Source organism: Engraulis encrasicolus, chromosome 5 (assembly GCF_034702125.1).
Source record: "Engraulis encrasicolus isolate BLACKSEA-1 chromosome 5, IST_EnEncr_1.0, whole genome shotgun sequence".
Classification (NCBI taxonomy): domain Eukaryota; kingdom Metazoa; phylum Chordata; class Actinopteri; order Clupeiformes; family Engraulidae; genus Engraulis; species Engraulis encrasicolus.
The window spans coordinates 56,312,034-56,337,349 of record NC_085861.1 but is presented as its reverse complement, the minus strand read 5'-3'; the positions used below and the strand labels follow the sequence as shown (position 1 = coordinate 56,337,349).

Below are 25,316 nucleotides of genomic sequence, written 5' to 3'. Positions count from 1 at the left end.
GATTTTCATCATATTATCTTTCTTTGAATTAAAAAAATAATAAACTAATGGCAAAATACCGAGGTCATGACCTCGGTGTCCTCAATGCTGGTTAAGGGGCTGCACACAACCAAGGTACAGTTAGTACACTGTGTACAGAACCATCATCAACAACTTAATACAGGAATTCCAACTGACAAATGATTTTTGGTAATATTGCACAATACAAAAAGTCCACTAACTGTCTGGCTTCCCTCTGGACACAATAAAAAGTTATAGGGGGAAATTACAGTATTCCATCAAAGGATCTCTATACAGTAGATTAGAAGATCAACTTACTGTAGAAATATAACTCTTAATGGAAATAAAACAGTAATACAACCAGGTGATTACTATACAAGTTAATACTTATATGAGAACATTTTGTTAAGAATACAGACTATTTCTCTTGCCAGTCCAGAAGTATTCTTGTGCCAAATGACAGTGCAACCCTCATCCCAAAGTCACACGCCCGTGCGCACACACATACACACACACCCCCTCTGACAGCCAAACCTGGGCCAGACACCAATTGTCATAGACAGCACGCATACACACCTGTCCGCTCCAATAAGCCAGGGACAACTCTGAGGCGGACAGGGATATGTGCACCCACCACTCCTGTCACATAGGGAGGGAGGGAGAGGGAGAGGGAGAGGGAGAGAGAGAGAGAGAGAGAGAGAGAGAGAGAGAGAGAGAGAGAGAGAGAGAGAGAGAGAGAGAGAGAGAGAGAGAGAGAGAGAGAGAAAGTGTGTGTGTTCATAGTGTGGACATCCCTGAGAGACACTGTGTGTGTGTGTGTGTGTGTGTGTGTGTGTGTGTGTGTGTGTGTGTGTGTGTGTGTGTGTGTGTGTGTGTGTGTGTGTGTGTGTGTGTGTGTGTGTGTGTGTGTGTGTGTGTGTGTGTGTATGTGTGTGTGTGTGTGTCTGCGTGTCTGAGGGCTGGTTGGCTGTATTGGAGAGGAAGCGCATGTCTCACCTCTCTGTATCTCCTCGGGGGAGACACAGCACTGCCACATCAAACTGACTTCAGCAGGCACGCACACACGCACACACACACACACACACACACACACACACACACACACACACACACAGACACACACACAAACACACACACACAAACACACACACACACACACACACACACACACACACACACACACACACACACACACACACACACACACACACACACACACACACACACACACACACACACACACACACACACACACACACACACACACACACACACGCGCGCACACATCCATGTGCACGCACGCATGCACACACACACACTCTCACTCTCTCAAACACATATGAATATATCACCAGTGTAAAAATCGGGCACACAAGATCCACAACAATTCTGGTTGAATTTTCCAGAATTTTCCATTAAAAAAAATCATTAAGAAAATATACACAATGTTGTAACAATGGTTTTGAAAACAAGGTCTCTTTGTCAGTAACTTAATACTTGACAACAAAAATGTATCTCCTTGACTATACCACACAACCATTCTAGCCAGTCTGCCACCACTAAGTTACCAGCATACAAAATCATTACTATAGCTACTCCAGGAGCCAACTCGCTTGCAGATAACATTGGAGAACTTTCCGTTGACACACTTAAAAGCACACATACCCACACACTTCCCCGTTGCTTACACAAAAGCGAGAGAGGGAAAAAAGTGGCCAAAAGGTTCACTTAATTGGAAAGTTTGAACTCCTATCAGAACCTGATAATGAAGGCTGCCCACGCCGGCTTGTAAGTGCCCAAGTAATGTCCCAATTTGCAATCTAATTTAGCCAAGAACCCATCAAGGGGGGATGGGGGTGGGCTGCACTTTTTTCTCCTCCTCTTTTTTAGGGACTTTATCAAGCGCAGGCAAATGCAATTTAATTTCCCTATTGTAGGTGTAATGGGCCTCTGTCTCGGGGCTGAAGGAAATACCAACCGCCTGGCGCGGCAGACGGTTTGCACGTTTACGCGATTGCTGACACCAATTTGAACAGTTCAGCAGCAGCAGTGGAGGCAGTGGCGGCGACGGCGTTGAAGGTGTCGGCTCTATCTGTGGCGGTAGAGAGACAATGTGGAGCGGGGGGCACAGGAGCCATTAGGCGGCAGGCGGCGGGATGAGTGGAGGAGATAAGCGCCTCTCTTTCTACTCTCTCTCTCTCTCTCTAGCTAGTGCTGCCTCACTCATCCGCACGGCACTGTCTGCTGCCTGTCACAGTGGCAGTGGCAGTGGCGTTCTTGGGGTGTGAGTGTGTGTGTGTGTGCGCTTGTGTGTGTAGGGGGTTGGGGGTACAGACGCTCTCGTCTCGTTAGACCTCCTGCAGGTGTAGCACCAGGAAGACAGAGTCCTCCATTTACTGCTCTGCAGTTGGTGGTGGCAGAAAAAAAAAAAAACCTTTTCCGCTGCTAACTTCCACATTGCCATGCAAATGTTTCCACTTTAAACTCTGCTACTGCTCAGTAGAAGTGACACTTCCATTAGCTGTTCAAGTCTGGGGATGGGGAGGTGCAGTGAACTCTGCATCATTCTACCTCCCATAGGTATAGGTATATATAAAATAGTCAGCACCACTAAGTTTCATTTTAAAGAAACAATGCTCAATTTTCCCATCAAAACTTTTCAAATCTGATTTTTTTTTTTTTTTTTCAGCTTTTGACCTTGGTTCTGTTTGTAACAGAGGTCTGAATAGAGGTACACTATCAGCACTCAACAGCAGCAGTTTAGGCATGTGTCTGTCTACGTGTGGTGACAGAAGAAAACAGAGTTTTGTCTCATCTCTGAAATTTACTGTAGTCACAGAATTAACCCAATTCCATGCTGCTCCTACGCTCACAATTCACACCATAACCTTAATAACTACAGAAGGACAAAAGTGCTGTTACAACTTAGACTTTGTTTACACAAGGTCTGTTCTAACTTCCCATTTACACGTTAATGGAGTTTTAGCTGTGTTTTGGGCACATATCGTGCTAACGGGATCTAAGGGCGTATTCACACCTACCACGTTTGGTCCGGACCAAAGGACCAAACGGACCAGGTTCGGACCTTTTGGGATGGTCTGAATACAAACCAGCGAATCCTGGTCCGGACCAAACAAGCGGACCGAGACCGAGCTGAAAGGTCGGACTCGGTCCGGATCAAACGAACCCTGGTGCGGACCTTTTGGAGGTGTGAAAGCAGACCGGACCTAATCCCAGACTTTTTGCTTTTTTGTACCTCGGGAGCTTCCGTCGTTTTTCGAGATTAATGGGAAACAGAGTGTAAACAAAGCGACTCCACAACTTGTCATGTCCATGTCTTTGGTGTAAATTCGACAGAGTGGTTTGTTTGCAACAATATTAGCCTAATATTAATAAAATAATAGCCTAAACTATCGCAATCGTGGGCGTAGGCTACATTATTGTAGGCTACGGTCATTCATATTTTCAATGAGGATGGCTTGTCAGTGGAGCACGGGAAAGGAAAAAGAGACTGTTAATTTACATATCACAGCATTTTAAATGTTGATTGGGGCAAATCCGAAAAGTGAAGAAACGGAAGAAAACACTGTAGTCCGCACAGTATGGATTCTGATAATGGTAGCAATAATTACGACGTTGGCACTTTAGTTGGGTCATTTATAGAAGTTCCGTGACCGTGGAGAGGAAAGGTTTGTTTCTCACTGGATTTGGCATCTATACAGGTTATATAAAAAAATGAGCCGGGGTGCCCCTCACAAAAATGTGGGGAAATTTTTGTAGAACCCTATATCCAAAATGGCTGCTGCCAGCCAAGCTGGAAATTTACTTTTTAATGGTTTTGCGCACAATGCTGCATAATACATGGTTTCTGAGACTATTTGGGTCAAGAAATTCACAAATGATGTAGATTTATTGATTTGACCTATTTTTGACCTTCAAATTCAAGATTGCTGCCACTTTTGGCTCTTTAAATGTCAATTTTTCAAAATCGTCAGAGAGCTTTGATATTAGGCTCAAATGAAAGGTCTGCTCATACTGAGTTCAGTTATGGACAGTAAAGTAGGCTATGCAGAAGTCATCTGAAAGGTAAAAATATCAAGGTTTGTGGTTGATGAGAATTAAACTGCTTATAAGTCGGGTCATGATGTGAGGTTCCGTGACCATCCTCTGGCAAAGGATGTTTTGATGATTGATTTGACCCTTTAGAAAAGATTTAGCCCCCATGTCCCTCCCAGAAATCCCGGCATTTTTTGCTAGAGACGCAAATTCAAAATTGCGTCCGCGGCGCCATCTCTAAGAAATAACTTTTAATCTGAATGACTTAAAATCATGTATGAAGACACTTTTTCATACAAGTCAACCATGAGGATTCCAAATCTGACGTCATTTTGATAATACAACTTTGTTTTGACCATGAAATTCAAGATGGCTGCCATCTAGAACAGTCGTTTTCAACCTTTTTTTGGCCGTGACCCTGCAAAACTGGACTGGGGATCCCCCAATTTGTGTAGCTCCATTCCTCATACATAGATATTGAGAAAATAGCTGATATACAAGCATACAATACCTCACATTATAAGGCGTAGTGTGCTTGTAGGTAGGCAATTTTCACAATGTTTGGCTTTTTAAATATGATTTGACAATTTGGCCAATGTTTTAGCATTGTTTGTTGATAGCTTTAGATGCAGTGATGGTAGTTTACTTTGAGAGTCCTTACGTTATCCCCCCCCCCCCCCCCCCCCCCCCCACCCCAAAAAGGGTCTCGACCCACAGGTTGAAAGCCACTGATATAGTGGAAAACTTGAACTTAAGGCAAGAGCTGCTGAAATGGTTCTCTCAAAGCAGCCATCAACCTGGTTGAAGACAGTCAAACGTGTGAAGCTCTCAGAACTGCTAGAAGACTGTGTTGTTGAGGAATGTGTGGCTTTATTCAACCCCAATGGCATATAGAGGAAGACGCAGAAGAACAAGCTCATCCAGAAGATCTCCCTCCAACATATTGTGATTGAAGAACCCTATGTTTCTCTAATTGACATGGGCATGATCTGGAGGATGGCAACTCCATCAGTAGAAGATTGGCAGACACAGGACGCCACACCATACAATTGGTTGGACTATGTCCAAAAGGTGTCTCCAGCATCCTTGCCTGCCAGTGTGGAGTGGCGCACTAGGTACGCCAAGTAGTTGTCAAGAAGGCCATGTTGGCGTAAGATGTTTGCATCTGAAGGGAGACGGATAAAAGACTCTCAAGTCTTCATGGTCTTCCACTTGGAAGCAGAGGCTTCAGCCATGGTGCTACTCTTCTTGTGTGCATAGATCACCTGTCTCGTGAACGCAAACTACTCTTCTCAGATGACACTGCCATTGTGAGATGTATTAAAGATGGGCAGGAGGGGGAGTACAGGGGCCTGGTGCAGAACTTTGTTAGATAGTGCGGGACCAACCAGTTGCAGTTGAACACCACCAAAACCAAGGAAATGGTCGTTGATTTCTGTTGGTCCACCCCACCCCTTGTGCCTGTATCTTTTGAGGGGGAGACAGTGAAAACAGTCTGCACCTACAAATACCTGGGGGTACATCAGAAAAGTAAATTAGACTGGTCAGTAAATTCACACGCAGTCTAAAAGAAAGTGCAGAGTAGGCTCTATTTCCTGAGGAAGTTGAGATAATTTATGTCTGCAACGCACTCCTGCAGATTTTCTACCAGTCTGTCATGGCTAGTGTGCTTTCCTATGCTGTGGCATGCTGGGCGGGAGCATTAGGAAGAGAGATGTTGGACCAGAGATGCAGGGATCATTGACATTGATTACATGGTGAGAATGAGAATGGTGGGCAAGGATGATGGATGACACCTTTTTGACACAGCCCAACCACTTGTATGACGTGCCTCCTGTCAGGGGCGCCGCTAAACATTTTGGGCCCCATGAAAGATTCACATTTTGGGCCTCCGAAATGACAAATTCTGTTATCAGCATTCTTCCAGCGGGCCTGTCAGTGCTGTCAGGCCCTTAGAATCTGTAACAACTTTCCCCCCCTCGCGGCACCCATGCGTCCTGTGTCCAATGGAGTTGCCATCCTCCAGATCATGCCCATGTCAATTAGAGCAACATGGGGTTCTTTAATCGCAATAGGTTGGACGGAGATCTTCTGGATGACCTTGCTCCCTTGCATCTTCCTGTATATGCCATTGAGGTTGAATAAGGTGAATAAGGCCACACGTTCCCCAACAACATGGTGTTCTTGCAGCTCAGGGAGCTAAGGTTGACTGTCTTGAACCAGGCTTATCACTACTTTTGAGAGAACTTCTGTCCATTTCAGCAGCTCTTGCTTTGAGTCCCTCAACAAGCTTCTTTATGCAAGAATGCTTGGAAAATGTCCTATGAAATGTTCTATGTACTAGATCAGTGGTTCTCAACCTGTGGGGTGTGGGTGGGATGTCAATATAAGGACTCTCAATTTAAAAGACCATCACCAATGGAGTAGGGGTCCCCAGTCAAAATATGACTGTTTTGGGGGGTCACGGCCTAAAAAGGTTGAAAACGACTGTTCTAGATGGCAGCCATCTTGAATTTCACGGTCAAACCAAAGTTGTATATCAAAATGATGTCAGATTTGGAATCCTCATGGTTGACTTGTATGAAAAAGTGTCTTCATACATGATTCTATGTAGATTAAAAGTTATTTCTTAGAGATGGCGCCGGACGTCATTTTGAATTTGCCTCTCTAGTAAAAAATGCCAGGATTTCTGGGAGGGACATGGGGGCTAAATCTTTTCTAAAGGGTCCATAGAGGTCAAATCAATCATCAAAACATCCTTGCCAGAGGATGGTCACGGAACCTCACATTATGACCCGACTAATCAGCAGTTTAATTCTCATCAACCACAACCCTTGATATTTTTTACCTTTCAGATGACTTCTGCATAGCCTACTTGTAATTTTACTGTCCATAACTGAACTCAGTATCAGCAGACCTTTCATTTGAGCCTAATATTAAGGCTCTCTGACGATTTTGAAAAATTGACATTTAAAGAGCCAAAAGTGGCAGCCATCTTGAATTTGAAGGTCAAAAATAGGTCAAATCAATAAATCTACATCATTTGTGAATTGACCCAAATAGTTTCAAAAACCATTTATTATGCAGCACTGTGGGCAAAACCATTAAAAAGTAAATTTCCCGCTTGGCTGGCAGCAGCCATTTTGGATATAGGGCTCTACAAAAATTTCCCCACATTTTTGTGAGGGGCACCCCGGCTCATTTTGTTATTTAACCTTTATAGATGACAAATCCAGTGAGAAACGAACCTTTCCTCTCCACGGTCACGGAACTTCTATAAATGACCCAACTACTTATCCCCCTGGCTTGCTAGCTGTGCGTTGGATGGATGTAGGCTAGTGGAATAGCCGCTACTTGAAGAAGTTGTGATGAAGACAACGAAGGTAATTCATTAATTTACCCGCTGTGGTGGCATGTTGGCAAGTTTGTATGATCCAAACGCTATGCCCGTGCTCGTCATGTTACTTTTTTCTTGATGGAGTGCGTGAAATATTGCTGCAAATTGTAGCCAATATTCCAATGCAAACGTATCCAAATGACAGTGCAGTTTATTTTCGAGAAGAAAGAATGGCGTGGTGCCTGAAATTAGATCACCAATGTTTCACACTGAGCCTGTTTTGCGTCGTTCCCAGACATCCCAAGTGTAAAACACTGATTGCAGGGAGGTGGTTATCCTAATATTGATGACTAAACCAGCCAGCAATCTCGCCCGCACGCTATATGACATTATAAGAAAGAAAGAAAGAAACAGGGATAAAATGTGGCTATCCCAACTCGCGGGATCAATCAATTGGCTTTCAGGAAGACTCCCTTCATGTCATGAGCTTCAGATAGTCTGCGCTATATTTCGTGTGAGCGCTATGCCATACATGCCGTGAACGTTTATTTTACATGCCGCTGAACTCTTTGGATGCTTGTAGGCCTATTTGGACATAGCCTTAACTTGTTGCGCGTGTCGTTTCTGACCAATAGCTGAACGACCTCAGGGCGCGAGTCTTTCACCCCACAGTCACTGTAACAGTACAATGTAATGGAAAATGAATGGTCAGTTTTTAGTCATCTTTTTCAATGTGATGTTTTAATTGGAAAAATTATTTTATTTATTATTAGTTATTTCAGGATAACTCGGCAAGCAATTAAATATTTTTGATCTTAGGGGTTTTTATTGGAGAAAAGCAGGAACGCCAGGGGGATAACAAAGCACGCAAAATTAGTTTTTGTACGGAATTTTTTTAACTGAGGCCTCATAAAAAGGGATACTTTTATCTGTTATACAGTTTTCTTAAAAACATCACATTGAAAAAGATGACTAAAAACTGACCATTCATTTTCCATTACATTGTACTGTTACAGTGACTGTGGGGTGAAAGACTCCATTTAAGCTCATTCAATGCATGAGTAGTCCACAGAATATTGAAGACTTTCAAAATTCCTGAACAGGTAGGGGAGGCTATATGAGCCTGGCGCATATAGCAGATTCAGAGACAGCAACGGCATGATGGACGGTTGACAACTGAGCTGTAATTCACAAGAGATAATGTCTGAGCAGTTTCCTCTTGATATATAACTATGCACTGCAGTGGGGGGAAGTCTTGGTGACAAAACACTTCAAATCATCTTCCAGGACACAATATGTCTAACAGTCCTAGTCTGACATCCATAGCAGATAGCTGCACGTAGAGACAGGAAAATCCACTTACATAAGGGACAAGCTGGTGAAGAGATACTTGATATTAAAGACATCTGCAAACATTCATGTTACCACACCAAGATGCTTTCATCAGGTCAGCTAAATAAAAAATAGGATTGAGGGCTGTCATATCCCTGATTGCTACAATTGACAGTCACTGTGTTCATAGCTCATAGTGTAAGAACGTAAAATATAATTGTCATATGTTTCATTGACTGCCCATTCTTTATAGTGCAATTCCTGAGATGCTTTGTATGTATCCCAAGATGCTTGCGTAGATTTAGAAATTGGGGGAATTCTGGGAAAGTAAAAAGTAAAGTCTTGCCTCTTCAGTTCAAGCTTGTATGTCTGTGAGTTATTCCAGTCAGAACCCACAATCTCAAATTACTAGCGTTCACAATAGCGTTACGTGTGCTGGGTAAGAACGGGCTGTTATGACAAGTATACACAATGCATTGTAATAACGTAATGAGAGTGCTGATTAACACATTCTGCTGTGCTTACCTGCTGATCTGCAGGCTGTGCTCTGTGAGTGACACGAGCAGTCTCAGGGCATACACAGGCACCGGATCTGGCTCCAACAGCAGAGACTCATACCTGACAACATACATAGGACCAGTCAAACATCTACCCAAAGCCACTAACAAACGAGGGCATAATCAGCAACACAATAAAAAGACTTTCAGTGTTAGGCAACTGGACTTGCTTTTGGAACTTTAAGACGTGTTGTCTCTTTATATATTCAGTTCAAAAATGTGCTCTAAGACTGATCCTAATTACATCTGTATGTCGTTTGTTGTTATAGTTGATATGTAAATGGAATATGCATGACCCTTCCTCATAATTGATATCACAATTGCCGCTTGAAATGCATCAGTGAAACTATAAAGGTGCATGTGAGCAATCTGATGTTTCTCACTATGATGACCTGCCAGCGCAGTCGCGATTTCACATGCCAGACCAGGAAATATTGAAACTTTCGGGAGGCTCTGTGCCCATTTGTGTAAATTGCATAGTCTTTACAAAAAAAAACCAGCAAAACAGCGAGAAAGAGTTTACCTTCTCAAAGTGCAATCTACTATGTAGCCTGTTTGCTGATGCTAACATATCACAGATGTTGGCTTTCACTTGCACTCATAAGAGCAAATACATTTCAATGACCTACATCTACACCAAAACATTTTGGTTGACCCTCCCTTCAACAAAGTAAAAAAATTACATGTCCTTCTCCCATTTTCCTCCAGCTGCCCCTCCCATAAGGGTCCAATCCCTAAGGATAGATCAGGCGAATACACCGGCAGCGACAAGATCAAGTGACAGAGAATCGCTGGACTGTGCAGCAAAAGCGGTGTGAGCAGTAGAAGCGACAGAGCATGTCTGTTACACGCAGAATGCAACCATTCCAACATTCCCATTGCCGGCTGCCGGCGAACTGCATCATAGCTGATTTGCATAATATTCGCTGAAGTCCAACTACAAGTCGCGTGAATCGCCTCTAGTCGACCTAATCGCTTTTGTCGCGTGACTCAATATTAAGTCAATTACAGCACTTCCGTCACTGAAATTGCTCATGTCGCACTTGGTCTATTCGTGCCTTAAGGCCTAAGGACTTTTAAAAGTAGGTGTGCACATCCAGAAGTAACTTTCTTTTGCCAGTGCCAGATAACAGTGTCAAACAACGGAAATTCCTGATTAATATCCAGGGGGATTGAAATGTTCCACGGCCTTTTTAATAGCATAAGTAACTGCAGTGTACATTCCAAAAGTAAAAGTGTCTCTCACTGTGGTAGGAGAGCCTGAGAGATGAGGTCCAGGAGCCGTGCGTTGGAGGAGCCGCTCTTCTCTCCTCCTCCTCCATCCTCCTCCTCCTCCTCCTCCACATCCAGCTCCTCCTGGCTAAGCAGCAGCAGCGCCAGCTCAGACAGCACCCGGAGACTCACAATACGCCACTCAACTTAATACACACACACACACACACACACACACACACACACACACACACACACACACACACACACACACACACACACACACACACACACACACACACACACACACACACACACACACACGATCTATGCCTTTGTTTGAGCTACATCAAAAATGAAATGAGTCACATGTTTACATGCCAAAACACAACAGCACACAATAAAACCGACCTTGATCACAAAATAATGTACAAAAAAACACATGCCACGCTCATCTATTGCTTTCAGAGAAAAAGACACACCATTTTTGCTGAAGGCCAGCGATGTCAAAGGAGGCAGAATGGAATCCACTACCTAGAAAAGGGGAGAGAAAAAAAGAGGTCTTTGTGAAGGCATCTACAAGGGTAACGCACGCACAGGCACACCTACACAGACAGGTGCCTGCATGGCGGCAACAGCTGTGGCTTCGCATGCGAAGGTCAGGAAATAACTTTACGCAAACATCAGCACAAAGGTCTAAGCTGCTGCTGCTGCGACCACAAACTGATGTTACTGCTCCGGGTCTCAACAGTAAAACATACACTTGTACACAACTACTATGCACACACGCACACCAACACAACCACACAAACACAAGGACACATAAGCACACAACTCAGTTCCATGATGCTGAATGCCAAAAAAATGGCCTCCAACTCATGACAGCTGCAATTTGCATGCTGCTTTCACTGTTTGATCACAACACTGTCCATTACCGTAAAATCAGTAGGAATGTAACTATTATAATTATGACTATTACTCTTGTTTTTCTTGCTATTATCTTATACTTATTCCTTAATGTTGTTGGTATTATTATCATGATCATTTCCGTAAATTGTTAATACTCTCCATCTCAAAATAAATGTATGCCCCTTGTCTTCTACCACACACACACTCTGAAGCCAAGCACCACACATGCAGTATACAATATAAGCAAACCACAGACAGACAAACACAGAAACATACACAAACAGCACACGCAGACAAATACAACTAGCACACACAGAGCAGATAGACACAACAAAGCAGCACAGCAGCACACAAAACAACAGCACAGGCAGACAAATATGGTACACACACAAACAGAATGCAGACAGGCACACAAACACACAGACAAACAGCACAGACAGACACATACACCCACAAATACACAACAACACAGAGTACAGACAGCCACAAGCACACAAACAGAGCACAGCCAGCCACACGCATACACAAATACAGTGCAGACACAAACAGAGCACAGACAGGTACACACACAAACACAAATACACACAAACACAAATACACAAATACGCACACGCACACAACCCAGGCTGGCTCCACCACATCAAGAGAGTGCAATTACTGCACATGCTATTTTCCTGCAGTCACATTTTTCTACCCCTGTTGTTTATGAGGGGTTATTAAAACTGCAGGCGCTCTGTCTGTCTCTCCATCACGCTAACTGCCACTTACAAACCCCCCTCCCAATCCCATACAAACTAAATGATGCAACTCACAGTCAGACCTTAAAGTACAGGCACACACCAGAGCGAGAACCAAGTTTCAATTTGGCAAGTCTTTTTCCACCATATGCACTCTACGTGCTGAATGAGAAGCACCAGACACATATGCACGCACGCACGCACACTGATATGGGTAATGAGAAATGAGGGGTTAGGGGTTGGACCTCGCAGTGCTCCTCTGGGGTGGACCACGTAGGCTCCCATCGGCCCCAGCATGCTCAGAAGACCACATCTCACAATCAAAAAGGACACATCTTTTGTCAGGTGGCTGGGGCAGAACCACAATATTAGGACTAGAGGAGCCTGTCATTAAACTGACAGCTGAATGTAGATCCGGAGCAAAATATGGAGAAGTGGAAAAACCTTGCTACCCAAAATGACTAAGAACTCCTTCAAATTAATAGATAACATCACAGTAAACTGAAAAAAGGTAGATGTTTGTTATCGGATGTGATGTACACATTTTTGCGTTTGTATCTGAATCGGAATATTAGTGCGGCCTGTATCTGAATGGGAACATTAGTGCATCATTTAGGTATGCCATTACTTTATGTGTGTCATTACTTCATGTGTGTGAATGTATGTGTGCATGTGTGTGCATTTGTCCCCTGCCAAGGATCGTCAGCCTAATGGTTTGTGTTGGATTGTAATTATGATGTCTACTGCCATTACGATACCATCAGTGTTCCGTGACCTTGATCCTCTCCTCTCACTCTCTCTTTCCCTTTCTCCCTCGGTCTCTTTTTTTTCGCTCTCTCTCTCTCCTTGTCATCTCCCTCCTGCAGACTTGTTTCATCAAACAAGAGTTGTCTGACCAGGCTCTCCATCTCTCTGTAGTATTGCTGCCTGCTCCAACCAGTGGGTCACCACTACGTGAGTGGCTGTGCCCTGCGGCAGGTTGATGAAGCATTGGGAGAGGGAGAGGGAGAGGGAGGGAGGGAGAGGGAGGGAGGGGAAGTGGAGGAGTGCAGCGCGGTGATGCTGTTCTCTTCTCAGTGTGTGGAGGTGTGGGGTGAGCAGGAATGGGTTGATGAGGCAACATGGCATCATACCAGTACGTTAGACAACACGCAGACTTGAACCGTCTATTGCGTTTGTGCACAACGCCTTTGCATATTGACTCGTGCTCCACAACGTCCTGTGACAGGTTAGATTTAGGGATGGTTTTGGTCTGGGCATAATGTCACCACAATTTCATCATTTCCTTTGCTAGCTTCACAATTTTTTGGCAAAAGTAAAGCGCAGAAACGTTGCTTTACTGACAGGTTAGGGTTAGGCATGGTTTTGGTCAGGGCATAGCAGAGCATTTTCGTGTTTAGCAATGGATATTTCCCGCAGACACGGCGGGAAAACTGTGCGAACGCCGGCACGTGACAAAAGTGCTTTCCCGCCACATCTTAAACTTGCAAAGTCGCCACACCTCAGTGCGGAATGCACTGGCATGAGATACACACCCCTTTACATGATGCCAGTCTGATGAAGCACAGAAGAATGAAATAGTAGAGCAAAGTGGAGCAGTGCAGTGTGCTGTTCTCACCATATGGAGGCGAGTGAACAGGGCTTGGTGCTGGGTTAATGGAAGAATAGGGGAGGGGGAGTGGAGGAAGAGAGGAGCAGAGGAGAAGGAGAAGCAGAGGAGTGGTTTTCGGTGATGTGGTATTCTATGGGGTGAGCAAGGGATAGGGGGCTGGGTTGATGATCCATAGGGGAGGATGGTGCGGTGCGGAGAGAAAGAGAGGGGGGGGGGGCAGCGGAGGATGAGGACAGAGAGGGGAAGGGGAAGTGGTGTGGTGCTGGTGCTGGAGGAGTGGTGGTGTGGTGTGGTGTGCTGCTCTCACCGTGTGGGGGTGTGGGGTGAGCAGCGCTGGGTGCTGGGTCACGGCCTCCACGGCACTCAGAGTGCTCCTGATGAGATCCTCTGCACCACCGGCGCCTGCACAGCACACCAGGGAGAGAAAACAGCACGGAAAGCAGAGACACACAGGTGACCCAACTACACACATGAATTCCAGCCACCACTGAGAGAGAGAGAGAGAGAGAGAGAGAGAGAGAGAGAGAGAGAGAGAGAGAGAGAGAGCAGCGGCTGACATGATCTACAGACAAGCAGCACTACAGAATCTGTTTCACTGAACGATCTAAAGGAATCTGAAAACTGTATTTCCATGGATACAGTTGGGCTAAATATAGCATAAGTAACAAAAAAACAGATAATAGTACAAAGCAGGGCTTTGAACCGGTTCAAGGAACGAAAACGAAAACCAGGAACTTTTTGTATTTTACAGGGAACAGAAACGAAACCGGAAACGTTATTATTTTTTATGTTCTGGAACGGGAACACTTATTTAAAAATAATGGTAACCGGTTAATACCGTTCCTCAAACAAAAAAAAGTAATTATTTTCCTGCGCACGTTACCATGACGGCTGAGGTTCACGTTAGCAACAGTATCTCTGTTCACGTCCTGTGTGACATCAGACATTCTCTGACTGAATGGAGAGAGAGCTGTGGATTACAAAGTCTCCACTCCACATCTTAAATAAGAGAAACCACTGTCATACAAAAGGGCGGAGTTTCCATTGCATCATTGTAAGACATTGCAGAGAAGCACATGTAAAGAGCACCGAGAATGTTCTACCTTATTGGGCATCCATGGCCGCTTCAAATATGCACAAACTCACAATGTGCATCATAGCACTCCCCGTGACCCAAGTCAGCGTGGAGCGCACATTTTTATCATTGAGGTTTATTCTCCGCTTCTCCGCTTAGGTCAACCCTGAATGACAAAATTCTGGAGAATATCTTTTCATCCATTTGAATAAACAGTTTGGAATGCAGGCTGACTCATTTGCACTTCCGTCTTTCTCGGTTAATTAACGTCAGTTAGGCCTATGGGGAGTAATCAGCTGACAGGAACGAAATTAACCGTTCCGGGAACAATATTTTTTTGTTCTAACCGGTTCGGGAACGTCAATTTATTGGTGGAACTCATAACCGGAAACGTTATAATTCCGTTTCTGTTCGGAACAGAACGTTTGGAAAAAAATAACGGTTCAAAGCCCTGGTACAAAGTAAAAAAGAAAATGATAACTACCGTGCTTAATTAGTACAACTTCCTAATCATCTTTAGACAATTTAAGACATCTGAACTGTATTTTATGGATAAAGCTGGCTAAATATAACCCAAGTTACAGTAAGCAGCAGACAGCAATAAAGCAATGCAGAACTCAATGATTACAACAGTACCTTGCTTGGCTGGTTAAAGCATCCTAATCATCTTTAGACTGCAGTAATGGCCAAGTATAATCAATGAATTTCACCCTTGAGAGCTGGAGGTGATTAAACAGGCCGAGGCGTTCACTGAAGTGTGAGCTGTCATCTATGTGGCAATTACGTATCACGCTGCCAGAAAGGTGCAGCTGTGCCAAAATGCTTAGCAGGAAGCTTACGGGAGCACATTCACTATACTGTCAATGGTCTCTATGTGAGGTTTCCCCTTTTAAAGCTGCACTGTGCAATGCTTGTCGTCGTTTATTCTGGATTTCACAGCTTAAAAGGTGCACTGCGTAATATTTGTAGTTGCTTATTTCCAGAATGCAATATTTCCACAAATACTTACCACCACCATCAAATTCTAAGTATTCGTTATTACAGGGAAAATTGTACTGTTTATACATGAAAAGATGTATCTTCTCCATGTCTGACATTTTTTAATTTCCAGAAATAGACATTTTTATCTGCAAAACTTACTGCACTTTGGTCATACTAGTAAATAGTAGTTCACTGATTCTTGAGAAAGCGGCTAAAACATGTCTCTGCAATAAACTGCCAATTCTGTTGAAAATTAACTACATTTTCATGAACAAAATGAATCCAGGTAAAGACACAGGGGTCTGTTACATAAATGTACAGTCGTTTGAAATATTTAAGTGTAATTTTATTACTTTTCATGGCTATAAACCTGCCCACACCCTGTAAAAACAGCTGTCCCAAGGACAGACATCATCATTTCAATTGACTTCAAATGTAAAAATCACTGATATTATTGAATAATATCACCATGATGTGAAAGTCCATATTGAAGTGGTTCTGCAGATATGCACATAGTGCGTGTAAAGCAATATTTACTACTATTTTCTGATTGCTCAAAGTGTGTCCAGCATATTAGTCACCACCGTCAGATTAAAAATCAGGTATGCGTAATAAAATCAGGTATGCGCAAGGTCATTCTCATTACTTAGGACCCCTTCAAACCTTTAGATCTACTGTAAGCTTACTAATTTCTCCTCAATTTGATAATTTGTTTGGACACTGGTACTGTCCCAAACATAAACTGTCAACACCGTCGGGGGTTTTAATAGTATTATTGTTACATTAATGTTAATTATATATACTTTTTCAGAAGCGTCATGAAGCCCCTAAGAAACAGAGCGAAAACGAAGTGGCTAATGTGAGCAAAAAATGCACAATATGTAAAAGAGTGTTTTTTTGTCTCACACCGTCAGATGTCACCACCGTCAGATTTTGTTCCGCTCATCATCTTGTTCCATATTTTACTAAATTGTGCTGGTTAATGAAACATTACCAGACATGTTAGTAATAATTGTGACCCAAACTTATACTCCAGCCTCCACTGAGGTGCATTTGGAGGGTTTTTTGTCACAAAACCTGACGGTGGTAACATCTGATGTAGTTCACAAAAAAGCATGTGTTTTACATGTTTTTGACAAGTTTTAAGAATATGCTTCCAATAAGTATCTACAATTATGTTGAATTGTAAAAGTATTTCTCTTAAATACAGTAAACTTATTTTTTTACTTCTAATTCTGTCCTGACGCTGGTGACGAAACCAAGAAAGAGCCCATTTTATGAAAAATGTAAAACATGGGGAGCTTGGCCAATACATTCACTGTACAGTCAAGACGTTCATCTATGATAATACACCTCTATATTTTGGATTTGAACAACTTAAAACCTGTTTAGGCCACATTTTCAATAATCTAGGCCTACTTCCTAGAGTATCTAACAAATGAAGAAAAAACACATGCACAAACACTGTGCACACAAAAAATAAAGTGTTTATGCTAGATGTCATTGACTTGAGAGGGCTATTTATTTTGCTAAATGTAGGTAATAATTAGGTCACTTTCACCACCTTCAGATTACTGTCACCACCGTCAGTTCTTAAGTCACCACCGTAAGAAGGAATTTTGGACATTTTAAAGAATGTGCTTACAATTTTCATTTGGAGTTGTTGAATTATCAAAGTAATAGCAAATTTAAGCCTACACGAATATTTGTGAAATTACAAAAAATTGTTTGATCTATTTAGCCATTAAGTAAGCATTGTCTGACAGCACATATTTTTAAATTAGAACACATGAAGCAGTATTAAAATAGAATTTAAGTGAATTTTCAACATTTAAAGGCGTATGTGTGAACCAAAAAACACACACAATCACTTAAAAACTCCAGATACATATGCAACCAAATCAATACACTTTTTATTGCTTTTAATTGTGTCTGACGGTGTTGACAAAAAACAAGGTATGATCGGAGAAAAACCTGATTTCTGAAAAAAATGGAAAATGGGGAGATTGGCCTTGTGCATTTCTGAAAAGCCAAGACCTTTGTCTACGAGGATATACCATATTATTTTGTAATTCACTTCGTTTTTTTCTTTCAAGATTACAACCTGTTTTAGCCACTTTCTCAAGAATCAGTGAGTTTATTATTTAGTAAATATATGAAGAGATCAAATTTCGCAAATTTGGCACAGTTTCAAAGAGCAGCATAGTTGCAATACCTATTCTGGCTGCCATCTTACATGGTGCACCTTTAAAAAAAATAGAGCCACTACACATATTCTATTGATGGCTACTGTTCAGTGAGTCCTGAGTAGCGATGTGTACAGCTCAAGAGATGAAATAAAGTACACTGACCAACTGCAGTTCCCAAGCTCATCTCGCTGGAGTCAATGGAGGTGATGTGATTCTGGACAAAAGAAAACGGGGGAAAAGTTTTGTCCATGTTCTCCCATCTGCCATAAAACAAAACATTTTGACATGGTGAACTTCAGGGGGACTTCGACACTAGTGAATGCACTTACCAATATTGCTCCAAATTTGAGAAGAAACTGGTCAGTCACTACTTGTGGCCTGAATATCTGTGAAAACAAAGAAAATTGCAGAACTAGAAAGTGGTACTGAATTTTCCTCTCACCTTCTTCTCAACCCTCCTTCATCCTCCGCGTCTACCGCTATCCATCTCCAATTCTCCTGTTTAATCTCTTTATCCTTAGGGCTTCCGCACTCCGGCTCTGACAAAGTGCTGAGCACTGCTCCGCAAAAGTTTGATTCCATTGTTTTCAATAGAACCCCGTACACTGGCGCCGATGTCTGCGGACAATTGCGGATGTCGGATAGCGATTAGAGACAAGTTCTATTTTGTCGGCGGCGCCCATTGACTCTCAATGCTATGTTCGTGTGAAATTGGGTTTGGGGGTCAGAATTATGTCAGAAGCGAAATTGCTCTGCAGTGCTGTCGGAGCCAATGTGCGGCCGGCCTCAGCCCACTCCACCAGACCACCCCAATCTCCTCCATCCCCCACTTCCGCGGTTTAATACACATGGAGTGGAGGAAAAATCTCCCATTATTATTTAGACAGACATTTAGTCAGATAGACAGACAGATAGACAGATACATAGATGCAGTAGATAGATAGAGAGAGAGAGAGAGAGAGAGAGAGAGAGAGAGAGAGAGAGAGAGAGAGAGAGAGAGAGAGAGAGAGAGAGAGAGAGAGAGAAGGGCTGTAACAATATTGTATCGAACTGAGAAATCGTGATGCGCAGTCACGATACTGTATCGCAATACAAGGAGGCATAAGGGCCAAAACATACCAAGGCAGAACGGAACGGTCCCGGGACGGGCGCGGTCTTTCTGCTTAGTTTTGGCCGGCGTGTTTTTCTCTGCCTTTCACACTGACAGCGTCGGCGTGCGCGGCCAGTCCTATTCAAAACCCTCCCCACAGCCAAAGCTAGCATGCTACTTTGCCATTCATTTGAATGAGACACTTGAAAAATACGCTCGAGATCTATTTTCCAAATGCAGCTCGGCGCGGAGCCGGCTCCCGCGCCGCTGACGCTCGGCTACCGCCGGTTGGTGTGTAAGGACAGATATGATTCAATGTATTTTCACAGACGCCAGTAAAAAACACGGCCGTTCCGCGACGCTTTACCGCTTTGGTGTGTAAGACCCCTAATATAATATGCTCTAATACGTAATACGCCCTTTCAAGGTTTTGTTACCCTTCAGTACAGAAAACAACCACATACGGTTGTTATTGTGCTATGATGTGATGTGATTGTGCTTCCAATTATAAAATCATCACAATTATTTTTTAAATTTTAAACTTCTAACTATTCTATTCTGTTCTAACTATAAACTGTCAAAAATCGTGGAGTGTATCGAACCATATGTCAAAAATTGTGATACAAACCGAATCACGAGTTGAGTGTATTGTTACAGCCCTAATAGATAGATAGCTAGATAGCTGGATAGCTAGATAGATAGATAGATAGAAAGAATGTGCTGGTAATACACATTGTACAATCAATCCACATAGAGAGAGATGGAAAAAGAAAGAGAAAGAGCTGCACTGAGCAACCTGACACGTAGCCTAGCACCCCAGATAAGACAAGACAAGACAAGACAAGACAAGACAAGACAAGACAAGACAAGACAAGACAAGACAAGACAAGACAAGACAAGACAAGACAAGACAAGATAAGATAAGAAAAGATAAAGCTTTATTGTCTATAACACATGAAGCAGAAAATTGTCTTTGGTGTGGCTCATTCTCACAGACATTAGACAAGACTTGACAAAACAAGACATAACAAGACAAGACAATACATGTATGTTGAGGCTGGTCATTGTTCATCTTTTGTTGAGTAGGGCTACAGCTGAGAGAATGAAGGACTTCTTATATATGTTTTTGAGGGCTAGTGGAACACTGAAGCGTCGACCTGATGGAAGCAGTTGGAAGGAGTGATGGAGTATGCCTTACTACTTTCACAACAGCTGCATCAATGCGCCTGCACGTTCCACTCAGCTGCAACCTTATTTTATCAGTGTTGTTGTTGTTCATTTGCACCAGATTTGGTGTGTAATTGTACACACTTGACATTTGCTATAACAGGGCACCAGAATGTTTTATTTATTTATTGAAGTTGCTTTGCCAATATTAGCACTGTGGGAGCCCTCCATCACGAGCCGTTGTATAAATTAGGCTGACACATTAAGCGATAAGGAGAAAAGAGGAGGAGACTAGGGGTAGAGTGGAGAAAGAGAGAGAGAGAAGGGGGGTGGGGGGGAGGGGCAGAGAGAAGAGGGGGGAAATAAGGGGATGGGGAGAGAAAAATAGCCGTAGGCAAATAGTGACAGGCAGTCTGCTGACAGTCAGAATGGGCTGACCTTAGTCTTGACCTGTGTGAAGGCCAAACCAATGAAAAAAGACATCCTCGCATTTCACACATATACAATACTGACACAACACGTTCCCATAGTATCTCTCTCTCTCTCTCTCTCTCTCTCTCTCTCTCTCTCTCTCTCTCTCTCTCTCTCTCTCTCACACACACACACACACACACACACACACACACACACACACACACACACACACACACACACACACACACACACACACACACACACACACAACAGGATTACACAGACAGAAAAACAGCTCCTGTCAGGTTTCGTTGTCCATGCTAAGGGTGACGAGCCCTGGCAGATTTCTCACATTGTTACACATACACACGATGAGTACACACACACACACACACACACACACACACACACACACACACACACACACACACACACACACACACACACACACACACACACACACACACACACACACACACACACACACAACATTAAAGTTAAATACCCATTTATTCACACATTGGTGGGGGGAATATCTTATACCTTATACAGTAATACTGACCAGTAAAGTCCTCCCATTTAGACAACTGTCAGAGCAGTACCGCACAGGCTCCAGGGAACGCTCAAACCTGCCACTTGCCCCGGGGCTCTGTGATGGGCTAATAACCAAAACACTAATGACGCTACCTGGTAAGACTCCCACTAGAGGGGTAAATATTAATCAATATGTATGGAGGGATCGATCCTATGTCGAATCGAATCCTATCGTATCGTATCGTATCGTGGGGCATTCTTAAGGGTCGAAAATAATAGAATCGCTTGCCCCTGCCCAATGTCCTAGCTGTTAATTGTGCAACATACTAGAAGTGGAAAAGTAATTGGAAAAAAATAGAATCGTATCATAATGCATTCTTCAGTATTGAAAATAATCTAGTCGCTTCCTTAAGAAATCAATATTGAAGCGTATCGACATGGAAGCTGTGATTTACACCCCTAACTCTCACTCAATGGGACCACTGGTCTGTCAATCAAAAGTCCAAGCCAAGGCATTGGCACACACAGCAGGCTTAGTCCAATGGCATGATGGCAACAACAAAAAAAACACTTCAGGGAGTGAGGCACGTTATCTGTTTAGTGCCGAGTTTCAAGGGCTTTGTTGTGTCGGTAATGGTGATGTTGCATCTTAGATGACTACAGACACATGCACGTGCGCGCGCGCACACACAAACACACACACACACACACACACACACACACACACACACACACACACACACACACACACACACACACACACACACACACACACACACACACACACACACACACACACAGGGCACTTCATACTGTCTAGAGTGACAGCCTATTGCGGTCCTGATGGCTCAATTTGGCGAGTCTGCAAACCCATCTTAAGACTCCGTGGCAAATCAGTGCCAGTTGAAGACGGGGCCTAATATTTAATCATGGCAGGGCTACACCACAGGCTTTACAGGCCAACATCTCAGCTGAGCAGAGGAGGAGAGAGGAGAGGAGAGAGAGCCAAAGCAGAATCCCTACTCATCTCATTTCAGCCCCGGCTCCAATCCAATTTAGCCCCATTCTGAGGAACCCATACTAATCTTGTCGACAGGTTAGCATGGCGCAGCATCACTGCACTGTAAAAGGCAAATTCTAAATGGTTTTGGCTTTCTATACGGTACACATGCACACATACACACGCGCACAAGCACACACACACACACACACACGCACGCACACATACACAAGAACACACACACACACACGCACACATACACAAGAACACACACACACATGTATGCGCACACACACTTGCAAGCATTAAGCACATGCACACACAGTTGAATATTTAGACAGAGAGAAAAAAATATACAAATTACATTCCACATCGTTCCTTTTTTTTCTTTCTATAGGCTCTTTTTGTTAGTCAAACAAAGAAGACTTTCTAAAAACGATGGGGAGTGGGAGAGCCGAGCTGCAGCTGGAGCGATACGGTCTGCAGGAGGATCTCTGGAGAGGAGCCCCTTTACCTGAGAAGGTCTCCTTTCGCCTCCCGCAGTTGTGTGTGGCGGAGTCAGCAAAGGGGGCTGGGAGGCTAGAGAGGGGGGCTTGTGGTTGTGGTTGTGGTGAGGGAGGCTGAGCTAAAACAGTATGGAAAAGAACAGACCACCCACATACAGCTACAGCAGCAGCAGCAGCAGCACACACACAGAGTGCCCACAGCGCCAGCACCTGCAGTGCCACCAGCCACAGAGGTGGTGTGTGTGTGTGTGTGTGTGTGTGTGTGTGTGTGTGTGTGTGTGTGTGTGTGTGTGTGTGTGTGTGTGTGTGTGTGTGTGTGTGTGTGTGTGTGTGTGTGTGTGTGTGGAGGATGGGAAGGGGGGGGGGGGGGGTACCCTGACGCTAGGGGGGGCCCACAGGACCAAAATGCATCCATCCACCCACACGCAACATCAAACTTCAAAAACACCCACAGGCACATGCAGGTCTCTCAGCTCACGCAAACCTCTGCAAGCACACACTCACACAGGAGAAGCTGCACACACACACACACACACACACACACACACACACACACACACACACACACACACACACACACACACACACACACACACACACACACACACACACACACACACACACACACACACACACACACACACACACACACACGACAAGACGACACATGAACATGAACATTCACTCGCTTCTTCACATCAAACTACCCAAAACTGAACAGAAGTTAACTTGTCTGCTTGCACTTACCCAAAAAGACCCCCCCGCCACACACACAGTCTCTCTCTCTCTCTCACACACACACTCACACTCATACAAGCAGGCATATACGCTTGCACACAAACGTACACGCGCGCACATGCGCACATGCGCACACACACACGCACACGCACACACACACGCACACGCACACGCACACACACACACACACACACACACACACACACACACACACACACACACACACACCTGGGAGGTGAGCAGCTGCAGCACCACAGACATCATAGGCAGGTTCTGCTTCAGCTGTCGGGCCTGAGCAGGAGACGGGTGTTTACGGCCAACCACGCTGTCCAGCGCAAACAATATATCATCTGTAAACACACACACACACGCACACGCACACGCACACACAATTAATAACAGAGTTCATTTAAATTTGAGACAAACACAAAGTCCAGAAACAGACATAGATACAGCAGACAGACAGAGAGACAGACAGACACACACACAGCTGTGGGTGACCTTGCAGGTGGAGTGGCCAGGTGTGTTAACCCCTCTAACAGCGCACCTGTCTAACTACCACGTTGCTACGACGCCCCCACAACACTGCAACAACACACCTACACTATCGCTGCGGGTGTATCTTCCAGGTCCCAGGTGGAGCCCAACTGGTGCAAACTGGATTATTTGCACTGGTGCCACCATATAGTGATTAAAAAGTCCATGCACACGCACACGCACACGCACACGCACACAAAACCAACATGAGAGAATGGAGTGAGTGAGTGAGTGAGTGAGGAGGGGTCGATATCTGACTGCTGGGCTCCGCAATTCAATCAGGGAGGTAATTAAAGACAGGGGAGATCTGACTAAGCGCATACGCCTCTGATGCCGCTCGCTCTCTCATCAACACACTCCTTCTCTCTATTCTCTCTTTCCTTCTCTCTCTTTCTCCCACTTTCTCCCCCTCTCCCACCCTTTCTCTCTCTCTCTCTCTCTCTCTCTCTCTCTCTCTCTCTCTCTCTCTCTCTCTCTCTCTCTCTCTCTCTTTCTCTCTCTCTCTCTCTCATTTTTTCTTTATCTCCCTCTGTCACCTTATTTTCTGTCTTTATTTTCCCCCCTCTATCCCTCTTATCTCTTTCTCTTTGGTTATCTTTCTCTATTTCTCTCACTTTCTCCTCTCTCTCTCTCTCTTTCTCACTCTCTCTTTCTTTCTCTCTCTCTCTCATTTTCTCTCCCACTCTCTCTTTTCGTTGGGAGTAAATGTGATTGATTTACCCAGGATGGCAGGCAGCTCCTGCGTGATGTGACGGATGAACAGGCCCAGGCATTTTGACAGGTATTCATTGCCGCTTTGCTGCTCCTTCCCCGGCGTGGCCTTTCTGATGTCTCTCTCAATGTACATCACCAGTCTGTAGGGGCAGCAGGCACAGAGAGAGGAGAGGAGAGGAGAGGGAGAGGAGAGGAGAGAATAGGAGAGGAGACGAGAGGAGACGAGATCACTCACACCACCCCCAGCCATCCGGCACATGACACGTGGGAAACACCAACGAGTCACACACTGCCTGCTGCATGCTCACACCAGCGAGACTAAATATGCATTCCATCAAAAACCAAGGGGGCACGGGGGTACAAGCACACGGGAGAAAACAGCCAGGTAACCAGTGGCAAGTTCAAATAAAAGTGGTATCAAATAGGCAATATGAAAGAAGACATGGACATTCAGTTCTGTCAAACTTAACAAAACAAGGTCAGAAGAGCTGTGTCACATGCAAACGCTCCAAATAGCACGCTGGTTTCCAACCAATGGGCATCGACATATTAGTGGTGTAGGATGCAGGCCTGTGACGACAAAAGACATCGAGGCTTCAAGGATATTCTGTTGCGATCC

The 25,316-nt window shown here is 44.1% G+C and overlaps 1 protein-coding gene across 1 annotated transcript in view; it reads right to left on the bottom strand.

Annotated features, from left to right (window-relative positions):
- The window catches only part of ulk4 (unc-51 like kinase 4), a 141,514-nt gene that overhangs the window by 52,334 nt on the left and 63,864 nt on the right, over nucleotides 1-25,316 (bottom strand). The window contains exons 23-30 of the mRNA XM_063199756.1: nucleotides 24,704-24,837; nucleotides 23,675-23,796; nucleotides 18,327-18,383; nucleotides 18,160-18,211; nucleotides 14,060-14,154; nucleotides 10,977-11,028; nucleotides 10,529-10,700; nucleotides 9,251-9,343 (exon numbers count right to left, since the gene is read on the bottom strand). Coding sequence (XP_063055826.1) covers nucleotides 9,251-9,343; nucleotides 10,529-10,700; nucleotides 10,977-11,028; nucleotides 14,060-14,154; nucleotides 18,160-18,211; nucleotides 18,327-18,383; nucleotides 23,675-23,796; nucleotides 24,704-24,837 — 777 coding nt within the window. The remainder of the gene's footprint in view (nucleotides 1-9,250; nucleotides 9,344-10,528; nucleotides 10,701-10,976; nucleotides 11,029-14,059; nucleotides 14,155-18,159; nucleotides 18,212-18,326; nucleotides 18,384-23,674; nucleotides 23,797-24,703; nucleotides 24,838-25,316) is intronic.